A 17,492-nucleotide genomic window follows, 5' to 3' on the forward strand; every position below is an offset into this window, starting at 1 on the left:
GATTTACTGAATATGATATCCTATTTGTATGCATATATCATTTTTGTATCTGAAGTTAGGAATATTGACTATGTATCTGTATTACAAATGTGTTTATACATGAGGCACGCCCACCAAACAAGATGCTTTCATTCTGAAAATCTGGGTAGGGAAGGGCCATTAGAGAAAACAATAGACCTTAGAAGAAGCTTATCTCCTACCTGGGGGCCTTTCTGAGGAGGCTACAAACAGCCTCTGAGTAATGGCTGCTGTGACACTACAAAGACATGTGACCAGGTCACCTGGTGCTGGACTCCATCTTGAGATATCAATATTTTTCCACTGACTGGCATGGGAACCAAGCTTTGAAACAAAGGGTTCCTGCCATATGCAAAAGCTATATAAGGCAGGGGAGTGACATCATCTTGGTTCTTCACTGACTCCCCACCCAAAGAGACTCCTGGAAGCACCTGTGGAACAAAGACAGAATTGGGGGAAATGCTAGACCCAGGCTAAAGGTATTTTGAGCCTATGAATGGAACACCTGGGGATTCCAAGCTGTAAGCAAGTGCAGCTTGCCCCTTAAGAATCTGCAGCCTGCTTGTATCATCACTTAGGGTGAGACTTTGCTATTCATATCTGATCTATACAGTATATTAAGCTTAGTCTCTGTGTTTTGTTTATTTGCTAGGTAAACTGCTTTGATCTGTTTGCTATTCCTTATAATCACTTAAAATCTATCTTTTGTAGTTAAGAAATTTGTTTTTGTTTTGTCTAAAACCAGTGTGTGGGAGTCATAACTTGGGATAAAAAGCTGTTGTATATTCCTCTTCACATTGAGGGAGGAGGCACATTTCATTACGCTGTGCAGTTCTCTGTGCAGCACAAGAAGGTATAATTTTGGGTTTACCTTCCAGAGAGGGTGCGTGCCTGAGTAGTTGGGAAGTTCCCTAGCTGGAGCCTTCCCATGCAGGGCTGATCACAGTGTCTGCATGTAACTGCAGCTGGGTGTATCCCTGCCTGTATGTGTGATGGTGAAAATGCAGGCTGGAACCTGGAGAGAGTTTGTCACAGCAATAGAGTGTAAAGGGAGCCCAACCTGGTGGGTTGGGGTGGGGAGGCTCAGTGGTAACCCAGTTCCAGATGGCACCCCAGAAGGAACTCGTCACATCTTGATGCATCATGTGGCCAATGCTAAATACAGGGTTCTTTTTCACAGTCTAAGTTTTAATTTCTAAATACAAGAAGGTTAGTTAGCATTCAATTCTATTACCCTAAATTCACAGGAAAACTGCAAATTATAAAACTAGGTATATTTATCTGAATGGAGGAGGTGCTGACATAGTTGCTATCAAAATTGTTCTCAGCTTAATAACAAATATGTTGATTTTATTAAATCAGCTTCCCTAACCAAACACAGACAAAGAAATAAAAAGGAAGACAGAAAAGGAGAAAACAGGGAAGAAAAACTATCACTGTGAGTTGTATGTAGTGATATTTTACATCATGATGAAGCAGGGAGCATGTCTTTTGGTTAAGCAGAGGCTGTGGTGTAGGGTTAAGTCAGGCTGAAATCTGGTTTAAAGGCAAAATGCATGGGCTTTAAATCTCTCTTTTTAAGTCTCTCTCTCCAGAGGTAGGCTGTATGGGTTGGTTCATTGTCATGACAGATCATGCATAATCTTAAACATGGATACTCTAACAGTATCATGTCATTAATGATAAGCTGTAACCCCATCTGTCCCCAGAACGCACACCTGGCTGATTGTGTTCTTTACTTTTCATGCATATGTGATACAGGCTCTGTGGGTCAAATTATACCCTCATTTACAGGTGTACATGAAGGAAAATGCAGCTGCACAAGTGGCCCTGAGAGCGTAATTTGGCTTGTACAGTCTTTATTATTGGTGATGATGATGATGCATGAGAAGGAAACATCCCTCTGTGAATTTTAGAATTTTGGTTTTCAGTTATAGCATTTAGGGGGCGGGTGGGAGGCTAAAGAAATTATTTTAAAATTTGATATGGAATTGATGAGACAAACTAGAACTCTCGATAATCCATTATTGCAATAACTTTTCACAGTGGAACTGTACTTTAAGAATATCAGCAGACCTTGGTCTTACCTTCTCTGTTCTGTCTTTAATGCAACACATCCCTTTGTGTAATTAAGACTGGATTACTGCTGTGCCTTCTATCTTGGGTTGCCTAAGAAGCAGCTTTAGCCTGTAGCTATTATGGAAGAGAGCAACATGCTTATTATCAGGGATGGGCAGATGGGACTCAGTCCCCCTGCTGCTTTGTTCTCTGCAGTGGGTGTCTATTGGCATGTGTTTTGATTTAAAGATTTGTACAATACTACATGAAGACCTAAGTAGTTTAACTCGACCAATGTTTTGACACCCTTTGGGCTAGCTTACTCTTTCAGGATTGGGAGTAGCAGGTGGCAGGCACATGTTACAATATTATAAGTTTGAATCAGACAGATTGATCAATAAATAAAAAGGGAGGAAATATGAAATGACAAGGACTTCATTGTGGTATGTAACTAGCTGGTAACATTTTTTCTTTTGCCCAACCTTGTTGGCAAATATTGAGTCGATGACGAAAGCTGTTGATCCCTGTTGAGACATTAGTCACGTGAACACTGAAAAAATGTGCCAGGGTAGAAAATGTGTTAACTGCACTGTTAAAGAACATGACGGTAAATATGATTTTGTCATGAGTGTAGACAAGGACATGCGTAGACAAGCACTGAAGCCCCCATAACCCTTGCTCTAGCACATGCATTTATTTTTGTTAATAAAAATGTGCCCATCCAGAGCTCTGAGTGCATGCACAATATTATTAAAAATACATGCAAATTTAAAAGAATGGTCACAAAAGAGAAGAACCTCTTCCTTACTCAATGCACCCCTTTAAGGAATGCCTGGGAAAATAAATAGGCTGGCTCTGTAATATTCCTTAATGGTCAACAAATTCAAGCTCCGTCCAAGAAAGGGGAAAGGGTAGGACAATGAATTCCAAACTTGAGGACCCTTCCTGGAAAAGAACCTGCCACAACGTTCCTTCTGTTTAAACTTGGGGGCTTTTACCTCCATTGCCTCTCGCTGTGGTGTCACATGAGAAGGCATCTCCGAGGCTCTGTCTGCAATGGTGACAGCATTAGTCCAGTTCAAGGGGGACAATTGGTGTCATGTCCACACTAGTACCTCTCCTTGTAGCTGAACTAGTGGTAAAAATGGTTGGAAAATTTAGAAAATGTCTAGTGCAGAAAAGAGCTAAGGTAGTCAGGTATTCAATAACCTATTCTCACTAATTGACTAAATTGCTTTGGTTGTCTGGTTCAAGGAGCAAAGTTCATTTTCTATTTCTGTATCTCTATCCACACACACACATCTTCCTGTGTGTGCACCGCTGATGTTAACACTGACATTTAGTGTTTGCCATTGACTCACATACACTTCTGGTTGTCTTGTGATAAATCCTACTGGGTTAACACATGCATACTTCTGAATGTTAGTGCTTACTGCTTTTGTTAGTGGTTAAATACCTAATGGCAATTGGTGCATTCCTTTGTCCTTGAATATATTTCTATTTCTGCTTCTCATAGAAGTGCATGCATAACTGAACAATTTTAATGTTACTTTTTGAGTTAGTGTAGAACAAAGAATAATAGCAAGTATTATAAACAAAGACCAGCTTGCTTTGGTTCTCATACTAAAAATGGCTAGTTAACACTTTTAGCAAATTTATGAAAATGTGTTGATAATTTCTTAGTAATTTAGTAAATTACTTTGACATCCTGGCCTTAGTAATATTAACACCTGCTTTTCCAGATAAGATTGTGTTTTCACTGATGTTGATTTTATGATTTGGACCCTAAATACTGCAGGGATTTTATTAAAGCAATTCAGTCTTTGAAGAATTGGTTTAAACTCACTACCTCTTCAACCTCAAGCTTTAAGATGATGAAATTTGTTAACTGTCAGATCAGTTCAAAAGTATCTAAAAGTTAGGAGCAAAGTTCATGACAGTATAAAGTGGATGAGAAAGAAAGACCGTCATATGTGAGATTTCAGAAAAAATAGAAACAATATACAATTTGCCTTTTAGAATTAGATAGCAACCGCTGGATAGATTACTTGAAGATAAATGAGAAAATCAATGATAAAATCTATTGCAGTATAATGAGAGATCAGCAATTTGCCTGGGGCTTGCATCTATGCATAGGCAGATATGTAGGAGCTTATTCTTCTTCACCTAACTGGAATAATGATTGCACCTATCAGTAGCTGAGAAAACTGGAATGTATTATTCACTGTAAGTAAAGATGGCAGAATTGGGGCCTCAGTAATTTTTTATTCTATTAATATTTTGAAATGTCCTTTATGTAATGGGTAGAGAGTACAGGAAAAAAAAACCCTTTTCATTTGCTTGTTTTAAAGGGGATCTTGGTACTGTCCCCTACATTGGGTATTGTATTAATCCTACAATGAGAAAACTTACAATATCTGGAAGTCAAAAACGTTCAGAACCTGTCATATCTTCCCTTCCACCCAATTACAGTTACTGTTATTGTGATGCAAATAACAATTGTGCCTAGGAGCCCAAAACAAGATCTGAGGCCAATTGTGCTAGGCGCTGTACAAGCATAAATTAAGGCAGTCTGGCTCCAAAGAATCTAAATAGACAAGACAAAATGGTGCTGGACTGAATGAGTCCAATGTCTACTTGGATTCTGGACAGGGAAATTAGGGTTAATCTTCTCTTCAGGTCAAATCCCAGGTAGGGAGTTGGCACTGTGAATATGCAGATTAAAATAAAAATATAGTAGTGTATCTGGTGTAAATTGGTGTACATAAAGCATGGTTTTGGACATATTTGGCTCTATAATTAACTCCTTAAGAGACCTTGGGCATATAACATCACTACTCTTGCTTTCTCATTCTCTAAAATGGGGATAGTAGTCCTAATTTACCTAAGAGGGATGTTATGCTGATTAATTAGTTTAATGTTTGTTCAGTGATTTGAATGGGTCAAGTGCCATTTAAGTGCAAAGTGTTATTCATTTAACTACTGCTTAATTGGCTATGCACCAGTACTGTTATCTTCACTGTTAAGAGTGAATAACTTGGAGTTAGTTTACTGTTGTATCTGTGTGCTCTTTAAATTTCTGTTATTAGACTCACTATATGATCCCTACCTTCCATCTTGGAAGGGCAACATGCAAACAGACACACTACATTTTATGAGCGCCAGCATTCAAGTAAAAACAACAAGGAGTCCGGTGGCACCTTAAAGACTAACAGATTTTTTTGAGCATAAGTTTTCCTGGGTAACCCCCAACTTCTTCAGATGTAAACTACCATGTGGAACAGACATAAGCTTTCAGTCTCACTGCCAGTCGGAAGTGAGTAAAACAACAATAGTGTTGTTTAAACACTGAACAAATTCAGCTCTATAAAAATTATTAATCATTCCATTATTAAACTAAGACTCAAACTGTAGTACAAGATAATCGAAATGTTTTGAGCAAAAAAGGAAATCTATCTCGCGGGGAGGGGAGTTAAAATCAGTGACTCTGAAATGTATAAACAGTTGTTTATCTAGTATTTCACTCAGTTTCGATTAAATTTCTTTCCAGCTTTATCTATGGCTACTGTATTTTCTCGACCACATATTTGCACATTCCTTATTAGCAACTCAAAGACCCCAACGCACTACAGGCGCCCAAATACATATATTCTCCCACTCACCCACACACATATACATGGCTATAGCGTGACAAATGAACATCTGGTTAACGCATTTATTTCAGAATAAAGGCTTCTATGTGTGATTTTTTTCATCCCTACCAAGCTAAATCTGCATAATTATAACCCCCTACGCTACCAGACTCTAATTATATAGTTTATAAAAAAGGAAATGCCAGCATAGGAGCCACCCTATGTAACAGTACTGATGCGTAGCCAATTCATTCAGAATCAGACTCGGGCAGTAGCTATCACAGCTGGGTAGACAGGCTATTTTTTGAAAGACTCGGGTTTTAATACTTCCCCATGGCCACGGGGATTAATTGTATTTTAAACTACCAGGTAGTTTGGCCCGAATGAAGGCTGCAGGCTCAGCGTGTTAAAATAAATAATCATTTTAAAAAAGTGGTGTCCTCCTTCGCAGGTCCATTGAAAGTGGAAGGTTCAGGGGCGAGCTACGAGGGAACGGGGGCGTGGCGGGACAGAAGCTGGGTCACAGACAAATCTCCCCTTCTCCTCACGATATTGTTTTGTGCCCAGGAGTCAACAGCTGATGTCCGTGACTGGTGTCTGACTAGGGAGGGGGTGGGGATAGAGGAGCCCCCTCCCCCGAGGCACCCACCTCGGCTTTAATGGGGCTGCAGCCGGCGCCTTGAGGGCGAGGATGCTGCTGCCGGGCGTGGCTCCCGCTCCCCTGCGCGGCGACGCGGGGCGCGCCTCTCGCGAGCCCCGCTCCCCCTCAGGCGCTCGCTTTGTATCGTCCCCCTCCCCGGCTCATGGCTGTGGAGCCGGGCCGCTCTTTGTTCCCATTGTGCGGGTGCCTCTCCCGTGCCAGAGTGGGAGGGGAGCCCCCGGGCTGTGTTGTCGCGGCTGACAGGAGGCGCAGGAGCAGCTGAGGCGGCTACCGCCGAGCAGGCTGAACGCGAGCTGCAAGGGGGACACGCCAAAGCCGCCGCCGCCGCCGCCAGGAGCGCGACCAGGGCAGGAGGCGAGCGGCCGAGGGAGCCCGGCTGGCCGCGGCCTTGCGGCGAGCAGGTGCCGGCGGGGCGGGGCGGATGGAGGCTGCCTGGCTGCAGCCGCCGGCGATGGCGGAGGTGCAGGCGGCCGGGCCCGGGGCGGGCTCGGTGGTGAGCGCCGAGCTGGAGGTGAAGAAGCTGCAGGAGCTGGTGAGGAAGCTGGAGAAGCAGAACGAGCAGCTGCGGAGCCGCGCGGCGGCGGCGGCGGCCGCCGTCCCCCCGGCCCCGGCCAGCCCACACCTGCTGTTGCTGCCGCCACCGGCCCCGGCCTTCGGCTCCCCCGCAGCGGCCGGGCTGGCCCCGAGCGGCGGCCCCGGGGCCCTGTGCATGCCCAGCCCGGCGCCCACTCTCCTGTGCACCGCTAGCCTGGGCCCGCCGGAGCCCTTCGTCTATTTCAAGCCCGCCCTGGCTAGTCTGGCCGCGGCAGCAGGAGGCGGGCATGAGGCCGGGAGCATCCCCGCGGCCGGGACAGCCACGGTGCTGGACGAGGTGGAGGTGCTGGACCTGGAGGACGGTGACTGCAGCCAGGACGAAGACACATGGTACGTAACCCCCGTATTGTCTGAGCGCCCCAGCCCCGGAGCTGACCGCCCCTGTGCCCCAGGGCAAATCCCCCTAGCCGGAAGCACCAGGGGCCTTGGGGGGGACGGGACGGCAACGGGATCCTCGCCCCCCGTTAGGCATGGAGAACCCGGCTGTAGTAATGCAGCCTGGCTAATTTCCCCCCCCCCCCCCCGTCTTCCCTAATTCTTACACAGCTGGTCCTTTCAAGTCACTGATTAGCATTAACCCTAAAATCCGCTTGATCTTGTTTTGCTGAATCTTAAATCTGCTTTTTTTAAACGTGTCATCTGGTTTGTGTGATTAACTTTCTCAATGAAAAAGGGCCATTTCTGAGACCCCTGTTGTCTCCTGCTTCTTAAATCCAGAGTTTATCCTGTAATCGCCCCTTTATGCTCCATGTCCTCTGCATGCCTAATTTCAAGCCTTTCTATATCCCTTGGGAAGAGCAGGACTACAGGCTGTCTTTGCTACTGTATCTACTCAGTAATGATCCAAAAAACAGGGAGCAATATTTTGCACTGAATTTTATTGTTCCTACTAAGCACATTTATCTTCGTGCTCATCTCTCAGGCTTGACTGAGCTTCTAAGATTTGGTGACCTCACTAGCCATTCATTCAGGATGTTAAATTAACACTGTCATAAATGTGGCAATTATGAAGTGGTAGATGTCAGGAAGGAAGATTTAAGGTGAAAAATCTGGTTTAGGTTAAAACATAATTGGGTAAAGAATAATGAAAAGATGTTACTGAAGAGCAACATGACTGATAAGTATATTGGCTTTTAGTCTTGATACTGAGGCTTTTGTTGCTTCCTTTAGAATAGATTTACTACAGTCATTTTTAGGAAGGACTAACAAAGAGATTACAGCCTTCTTTAAAAAATAAGGAATGCTTTCAGTTTTCCTTGTACTGGCTATACTCTCCTTAAAATGCTACCCTCTCTCAAGTTGAATTTCAGCCCTCAGCAGTATAGGAGGGCTTTGGACTTTTGAGCATTGTTGTTGTGCAGTTATATTGTTCAAATACGTACATGGTTCCAGAGTAATGTATGAACATGTGTCATAAACTGGAAGAAGCAGAAAATAAAATTGAACTAGGGGAATATTTGTGGCTGTTTCTTTATGCCCAGGAAAGGAAACTTATAGACAAAGATATGCAGTGTTGGTCCCGGTATCTTAGAGAGACAGTGTGGGTGAGATAATATCAAAGAAGAGCCCAGTGTAAGCTCCAAAGATGCGCGCGTGCGCTCTCTCTCTCTCTCTCTCACCAGCATAAGTTGGTCTGGAAAAAGATATTACCTTACCCACTTTGTCAGACCAAACATATTCAGAATTGTCTAGTGTCTTGTAACTTGTATATCTCAACAGCTTGTATAATAATCCTCAAGTGTGCTAATAAATACTACGGAAAATGACCCAGAAGGCCTGATCTGTACTACAGAACTAACCACATTTAAATGTGGTTGTAGCTCAACTGTATTAAAATATGTCAGTGAGAAAAAGAATGTTACAATTATGCTAAAGAGCCATATTTTAGCCTGGGTGTCTATCCAGGTGATGATGTTTCCTTAACATGTTCTAATATAGTTTTAAAATCCATGCTGATAAGAGCATATCATAATATAATGCAGTTGAGCCAGAACCATGTTTAAACATGGTTATTGTGGTAGTATAGGTAGGGTCTTAAGATTCATCAAAATGTGATTCTCTCTGTAAAGCTTTTTTAGATAACTGGCCTAAGTTTTGAAACTCTTCTTTTGGAAATCACTAACAATTGTAGATAGATAGTTTATTAGTGATTATCATACTTGACTTATCAGTACCAGGTGATTCTGCAGATGATTAGATTGTGCTGGACTGTTCTGGGAACATGACTGGGATGAATCAGTTTTATAATTTCAAACTTTCTTCATTGCTCATGACAGATAATGTGTAAGGTGTTGTTTCTCTGGTCTCATTTAGTTGATTGGGGTGACCACTTTGCTTGGTCAGTTGCATTTAATAATGTTTTGTACATGCTTACATTTTAGGGCTGTATTGGATCAGTATTATTGCAAGTCTTGCAGTACAAATGTCAGTCGTGAGTATTTATCAGGTTTGGTTTGCTCTTCGGGAAGAATCTTGCTATTTGGGGGCAAATTCCACCTATGTATGGTATCACTGGGGACTGAACGTATGTATAGAGGTGCGGAATTTGGCCCTTGGTGTTCATCTGAAGGACAGTTACTTTCTTAAAATTAATAAAACTAAGATGCGTTACATATTTCCTTCAGGGATGAATCTCTAATGAACTGCATTGTTGGTCAGTGGTAGTTTCTGTTAGCTGCTGTGGGGTTATTGTTATGATGCTTTTGATGACTTGTTAAATCTTTTTTTAAATAATGTGTCAAATCTAGAAAGCCAAAGGCCAATCCAGTCCTAATTGTTGACTTTTTAATATTGAGGCCCTAACTGCTTTTGTAATATTGTTCTAAAAAATTGCAGTTCAAAAAAGGAAAAAAAAAAAACCATGTTACAAAAAAAAAGTAAAAACTTTCCCTTGGTTGTCATCTTTCTGCATAAACATCAAATTATTTAGAACTCATCAGTCACATATTTTACTTTCAAAATACTGCTGAAAGTTAACAGTGGATCTGAGACGTTATTTTCAGTACATATGCGGCTCATCATGGTTTTTAATTCTGAGCATTAATTGTGTAGCCAACCATTCTATTAAGTGAGAGGAGGTCAGCCCTATTGTCAGACAAATTCAGTCCTGGAACTCTGCTGGGATTGCAAACAAGGGTACCAGTTGTGATGAGGACACTTGTCCATTCGGAGCTGGATCGCAAGTACCAGTTTATCTCCCAAACAATAGACTACTAAGCAGGCATTACGTAGCAATAGCTCGCTATTGAGCAGAGCAGGTTTTGCACAATAACCTAAATGTGAAGAGCTCTGTCTCTAATTAGTAATCATCTGAGACTTAGTCCCTTTGTCTTTACTTTAGCCTTTTTGTATCTGCTATTAGCATTCCGCTTCCTGGCCAGTGTGCCTTTTTGCCCAACTTCTGATATCCTACTTAAGAGTTTGTTTAACCACACTGTGCTTTAGAAACAAACAGGGTATGATGTTCAGTGAGGAAGCTGAGAGCTAATGATAGTTCATCCAGGAAGATGTGTGCTTTCCCAGGTGAACCTATGTCTACATGCATGTCAAAATCCGTGAGGACTCCAATAACAGTGGACACCGGCTTAGAGAATTTAGCTGTGAAAGCCATCAAGCCCCCTACCATGAGGTGGTTTAAACACCCGTGGAAAAGTAAACTCTACCCCAGGGGCACAGGAGATGACCAGATACTCAAATATTCTTGTCTCTGTGGTTAGCTGCTTATTGTATTCCAAGCCCAGACAAAATAGAATAGCTTCTCCTACACTTCTTTTTCTGCACGTTGGTTCATTTGGCTAGAACCAGGAGTGTAAAAATCATCATCATCATCCAGCAAACTTTTTAAATTTCCAAAATCTGTACATAATGTACAGTATAATATATAAAGTCTTTGTATCATGTGGGAAAGATACTGCCTGTGAAAACTGTAATATTATATCAATTCTGACATGATTGGGTAAATCATAGAAGGTAAGAATGTAAAAGATGTTACTATGAGGTTCTTAAATACAAAGTTAAGCACTGCAATGATTTAATCTACAGTGAGTATTAGATTTTATAATATTTTCTGTTAATATTTGTCTCTGGGGTATGTGTACTGTCTATGAAAACTGTAGTATTACATTACTTTAGTGTTAGAAACAAATTCTTAATATGCAGTCAATCAAGTATCCAAAAATATAAAGCTTATGTACTGTGTACATGCTAATATTTCTGCATATTTTAATTGAGGTTGTATGTCTCGCCTACTAAGACCCTCACACTGCAAGAGAAATCACTGAGTCCTCTGCAATGGTGTAGACATATTCTGGATCATCCAACTCCTGAGATAGAAGCTGCAAAACGTTCCCTATGCTTTAGACTGGAACAAGGTAATCCTATGATCTTTTTACTTGTTATATTTCTTTGAATTTCATAACTAATCAGTTAGCATCTGTGCTTGGCATTCAAGTTTGAAGTTCTATATGCTGATCAGTTTCAGCAGCTTTCTGTGTTTAGCAAATGGTAGATTCATAGTTTTGTAATATAAGTATATACAACTCCCTCTGTTATGAGTGGCAGCTATATTTTTAGGTTTTGCTTAGCGTGCATTTTTAAGCAATCTCCGTTTCCTTCTCCTCTTCTTTTTCCTCCACTCTCCAAACCCTAATTTTTAACTATCTTATTAATTTTCAGATGTCCCCATTTCCTCTAAATAAGGGCCCATAGACTTTAATGGGAGAAATCTTGGGCCCTAACTTAGAGTATCAATCCTCCAATGAGATGTGCACAAAGCACCTCTGTAATTGCACAGAGCCTCATACATTGCAGTGGGACTCTACACAGGGGATGGGTTCTAACTGCACACATCTCATTGTAGGTTCAGGGCTTTATTATTTATAGGAAATACAACAAGAAATCTAACTTGATCACGGATAATACTGTGTAGGACTTTCTATTGCTCGAATATTGGGGCGCCGAGTTCATTGCTGGCATAAGGTTGTTCAATTCCAATTAACTTTGTATGGAGTTATGTCTAACAGTGACAGGTTTCAGAGTAACAGCCGTGTTAGTCTGTATTCGCAAAAAGAAAAGGAGTACTTGTGGTACCTTAGAGACGAACCAATTTATTTGAGCATAAGTTTTTGTGAGCATCCGATGAAGTGAGCTGTAGCTCACGAAAGCTTATGCTCAAATAAATTGGTTCGTCTCTAAGGTGCCACAAGTACTCCTTTTCTTTTTATGTCTATTTGTGGTGAGTCTAGCTCCCTGGGTATATTGCAGTTCTAAATAGAAATCAGCTACATTATTATTTAATTATTTTATTCATTTGTTGTATCACCCCCAGGCCCCAGTTAAGATTCCAGTGTGTTAGATGCTGTACAGTTGTGTGGTTCCTGCCCCAAACAGTCAATAATCCAGTTTCGAGCAAGACTTGACATGAGACTTCAGAAAACAATTGGGGGGAAGCAGAGAGGAGAGGAGAAGTAAGACCAGTTTAATGTTAATATAGCCATATAGTTGTGTAAACAAGCTATGGCCACGCACTTATAAAGCACTTAAGCACATGCTTAAGATTAAGCATGTACTTATGTGCTTTGCTGAACTGGAGTCTGTGAGTCTGATCCTGTACTACTGAAGTCCATTGAGTTTTATTTATTCACTTCAGTGGGAACAGGATAGGGACTCACATTTACATCTTGGCGTTTTCCAGTTTGTTTGAAAATATATACTTCTTAAAATTAAATATTGGCTATTCCTGACTATCCTTCAACCTAGCCATACTTAGTTGCTGATTGAATGTGTGTGTGCACACACATGTGCGTACCAAAGCAGTAATAAGTCTTGGGGAAGTGTTTGAAATAGGAGAGGGTAGTGTTCTAATGGATTAGTTCAGGAAGTTTGTACCCTGCCCAACAGTTTACTTAACAATTCTACTGATGATGTATGAGCTGGAAAGGAATCCAATTAGACTCCAGTTTTGGAAAAAAAGCATAACAGAGCAGATTTTAGTAATAGTTTTATTTTTTTTTTAAATTAAAAATACAGATGCAATACAAACTATCTTCTGCTGCCATTCTCAATTTTAAATAATAATGTGCAACAGAGGCGGTGCTCAAAGGCAAGACTGCAAATTTATAAAAATGTCATTCACTAAATGTGTTTAAAACCTGTCAGAGATGGGTAATTTATTTATTTTTTTCTTCCAAGGTATTGTTTACATTTACTAGGAAAGCAATTTGCTTTCACATTTTCCTGTATATTTAAAATTTAAGTGTATTGCTATCTCTTTGGTTTTAGTTTGTACATTTTTCAACATCTGAGAGATCATAGAAAATTTTAATGTATAATGTAATATTTTAGTCAAGGCTACCTGTGACAGTGATTTTTACTACATAATCTAATTATGGTTATTGCTCCATGAAGTTCCATTATTTTAAAAATAATTTGAAGATTTATATTCTCTTCAAAGGCCACGTGTAAATCTCATCTTGGGAGCTATGTGTTAAAGGAGAGAATTGTCTCAAATGTTTTTATTGCAACAGTTTTTATAATAGAATTGTTTTGTTGTTACTAATTAACTACCTTTGCTCAGATATGAATTTTTTTAATTTGGCCATTCCCCTATATGTAATAGTTAATCAACAAATGTCAGGTATTAAATATTAACATTCATTTCTAATTGTAATAAGGTTGGATTAGGTTTTATAGGAGTCTTTCCCCCTGTTTTGGAGCAGGATGGGACAATTGGAACAATTTAGTAAATCTATTTTATAAAGTAAAACTAACTTTCTGTAATGTGTCCTTTCTCATTTTATTTTGTATCCTCGTGTATTGATGATCCCTTTTATTTATATATTACAATTTGATTCTTCCTTAAAAAGTGACTATAAAAGTGGCATTATGGATTTCCATAATAGTTGTATTTCAAGTGATAACATATACAGTTTACTCAGTTTAAAGGTAAAAAGTCTTTCCCCCTCAGCTACCAGCCCTTCAAATTCACCGGGTACCAGAAAATCTAGTTATGCTCTTTCTAGCTTGTGCGTCACCACCAGTAACCCTGATTCAGCTGATGAATATTATTGTGTACTCCATGTGCAGTAACAATGTACAAATCTGTACTCTGAGATAAAGTTTGCTGTTGGAGTTTACTTAATAATTTTGTTGTTGATCCATGAGCTAGAAAGGAATCCAGTGTAGCTATCTTAGCTACTCCTAGCTATTTTAGCATTATAGTGGTAACAGGAATGCAAAGCAGCAAAAACTTATTTTTGCCTTGGCTCAGTTGTTCCTTCTGCTCTTCATACAGGCCCCAGTACAGCAAGTTACTTAAGGACATGCCCAATTTTAAATGCATGAGTAGTTTCACTGAAGCAAAAACTACCCAGACTGGTGTACCTTGGTGAATACAATGCACAAGATCCAACTGCAGCTCCTGGCTTCTCTTCCTGAGTTTGCATCTCACTCAGGCTTGGTAGCAGTCTCTCTTCTATTCTGGGTGCAGTGGTTGCAGCTCCTCCTTATAACTTTATATTGAGGGGAAATAGTGCTCATGATGTTTTATAGGCACTTGGGCTTGAATGCACAAAAGGAGTTAGGACTGGTGATGCTGAGTGTCCTAATGTCTAACTTTCAGACACCTAGAATATCACTGTGATTCACAAAGCCTGAGTTAGGTGTCTAGGCTCCCATACAATGAATGGGGAGATTGTGATTCACAAACGCCAGCATGCTAGGAAGGGAGCTGCCTACACTAGCCAATGGGAGATGCCAATGAGAGGGATGCATGCTAAACCCTCCTGCCCACAACAGGTGCCTAAGTCTGGGCTGCTTATCTCTTCCTGGGATTCTCGGCTGCAAACGCTCTCTTGGCGGTAAGCACCTATGCTGTTAGCAAGAAGCTAGGGGAGAGGAAAGGAGAGGAGGAAGACTCTTAAGAAGCCATTTGGGGGAGAGAGAGAGAGAGAGAGAGACTCTCTCAATAATCTGGGGGTTAGAGTGCTCACTTGGGAGGTGAAAGACCAGATCCATTTTCCCTTTGACAGTAACTCTCTATTTATCCAGAATGCATCAGCTTCAACAGGGGAGATTGAGGGAGCAGCATATCAGAATGGCGCATAGCCCAGTGGTTAGAGCACTCTCTGGAGAGGTGGCAGATCCCTGTTTAAATCCCTTCTTCCCCTGGGGGGAACTTGAACCCATATTCCACGTGAATAATTTATGGCACAGTGGTTAGGGTAAGAGGAAAGTCCTCTTCCCCACTCCAGCTATTTTGTGTGAACTCACCTTTGGGGCCTACTCTGTTTGATGCCCTCTGAGCATGCCTACTGGATTGGGCCCTAAATGTGATTTAGATAGAAGAATGTCTGTATTCCCCTGGTTTGTGAATCGCTCTGGGGCTTCTGAGAGGGTAGGTGGTTGGACGCCTACAGTGAGATAGCAGTTGGCATGCCCAGAGGCAAAAGTTAGGCAGCTAGGGAACTTTTGCTGCAAAGATTTAGGCTCTGAGTGAGTTTAGGCAGCTCCAGGGATCAGTGGGAGTTTTGTGCATCACAGTGGTCCCAAAACTGATTCTTAGGTTCCTAAGCCTCTGTTTTAGGCACCTAACTCCTTTTGTGCTTCCAAGCCTTGCTACCTTTCACATTTCATAAATTTGATTTATCAGCCAGAAAATTGTGCCACGTGGGTGGAGTCGGTCGAACGATACCTTTCCAGGTGAGATTTGCCACTGCGATGCTGTAGCCAAAGTACAACTAAAAAACAAATGCCCCAATTCTGTAGTGTGTAAGAGTGAGAGAAATGTACGGTTCGGAAGACACTAAGGCCAGTAGTGCAGTCATGACATAGGATGTATTCTATAGTATTTGCTGATGTTTCATATCTTCCCTGATTGATATTTTTTTTTTAAGCCCTCAAACTGCACAATCTTTTGGAGGCCTAAACTTAAGAATTGGCAGTAGATCAAAGATAAGTTTCAAGCTATGCAGATAAGACTGCTGAGCCTCACTCATGTCATCAAATGTTTATGCTCTATTTCTCTGAGATATGCTTAGCAATGGAAGACTTCCAACCAAAGACTGTTAGAATTTGGGGCCAGATTTCTAGTGGAAGTTTACATGTGGAGCAGAATTATAAGAATCCTGTATTTTCCCATTCATTTTGCTTTTTCTATTGTGTGTGTGTGTGTGTGTTTCCTAATTGGGAGAACCCTGAAGTGTTCTTTCTAACCTAGATAGTGGCATACAACACATACAGTGCAGTGCACAGAAAGAGCAACAACATGAAACAAATTAGGATTGAACAATTCTAGTGAATTGCATGGTGCTGGTGAAGCAGAGTTTGACTGTCCATTTGCTGCAGTGGGTGGAAAGGATAGATAAGCAAGGAAGAGACATTCAGGGAAGCTAGGAAGAGGTAGGGCCAGTGTCATGTTTTTGCAAGAAAACTATTCCTCTTTGATCCTTTGCTTGTCTGAGGGTTTCCTTTTGGCTGGTCTACAGCAATTTGTTATCTACTCCTAAATTTGTACCCGCATTTTTAACACTGCTCTCCACCTTTTTCATTCTGTTGTTGTACCAATAAAAACAAAAACCAGCAGGATCTTAAAGGGAAAAAGGTAAAATACCACATTTACTGTGAATACAGAAAGAATCATAGTAAGCAGTTAGCTATAACATTCCATTCAATCTCACATTTATTCACACACACACACACACACACACACACACACAGGTTCTGCAAGGTTGTTATATTTACCAGCCTTAGAGTTGCTCATGCCAAGCCACTGGCCAGGTGGCCTGGACATGAGGAGGGAGCAGGGCCTTGTCAGATGCTCATCTGATGCTCCTGGAAGTTGGTTTGCAGAATCAGACCCTAAAGTTCTCACTTTGTAGAGTCCATTTTTATAGGAATTTCTTCCTATGCCAGTCTATGGGAATTGCTTCATCATGCTGTTGCTGAATCAATCTGCAGATTGCACATTCCTGACGGCTCCGTACTGCTAGATGTTATCTTAATCTTTGGTTCTCCCATCCTTGAGGCTGCTGGGTGGATTCCAGTCTGCCCTCTGGCGGGGGGGTCCTCTGGTTATTTCCACTTGATGCCTTCTTCAGCCAATGGACACTGGATTCTTAGGCTGGCACCTCCCTGATCATTCAGTTATTATCCACACCAAGCATCCATCCACATACATCCTCTATCTCTATTTTAATCACAATTGTTAATAAAGCGAGATGAATACAATAAAAGGGCGGGGAGTCTCTGGGTGCTGTTTCTGTTGTTACAGAGTATTGCTTTGAGTCTCTCTCTCTCTGTGAATTGCTTTGAGAACAGACTCTTAGAATGTACCAATGCAATTAGCAGCTTGCAAGTTTCACACAGAGGGAGAGAAACAGTACCAAAAAACCAAGAGACCTCTTAATTAGTAATACCCTGGAATTTAAACTATGGGGAATCAAACTCATTTGTGATTTTAATACAGAACTTTTGATATGATCCAACACTATCAAGTCAGCAGGACCACATATTAGCCTTAATAGGGTGATGGA

General features: G+C 41.2%; 1 protein-coding gene across 3 annotated transcripts in view; it reads left to right on the forward strand.

Moving 5' to 3' along the window:
- Window positions 1-6,285: 6,285 nt before the first annotated feature.
- The window catches only part of SLAIN1 (SLAIN motif family member 1), a 66,465-nt gene continuing 55,258 nt past the window's right edge, over window positions 6,286-17,492 (forward strand). The window contains exons 1-2 of one of the 3 annotated variants that reach the window (XM_073347261.2): window positions 6,286-7,293; window positions 11,194-11,333. In XM_073347261.2, coding sequence (XP_073203362.1) covers window positions 6,791-7,293; window positions 11,194-11,333 — 643 coding nt within the window. In that variant the 5' untranslated portion in view covers window positions 6,286-6,790. The remainder of the gene's footprint in view (window positions 7,294-11,193; window positions 11,334-17,492) is intronic. The other 2 variants (XM_073347267.2, XM_073347285.1) reach the window with 2 other exon arrangements.

This window comes from Lepidochelys kempii, chromosome 1 (assembly GCF_965140285.1).
Source record: "Lepidochelys kempii isolate rLepKem1 chromosome 1, rLepKem1.hap1, whole genome shotgun sequence".
In the NCBI taxonomy this organism is placed as follows: Eukaryota; Metazoa; Chordata; order Testudines; family Cheloniidae; genus Lepidochelys; species Lepidochelys kempii.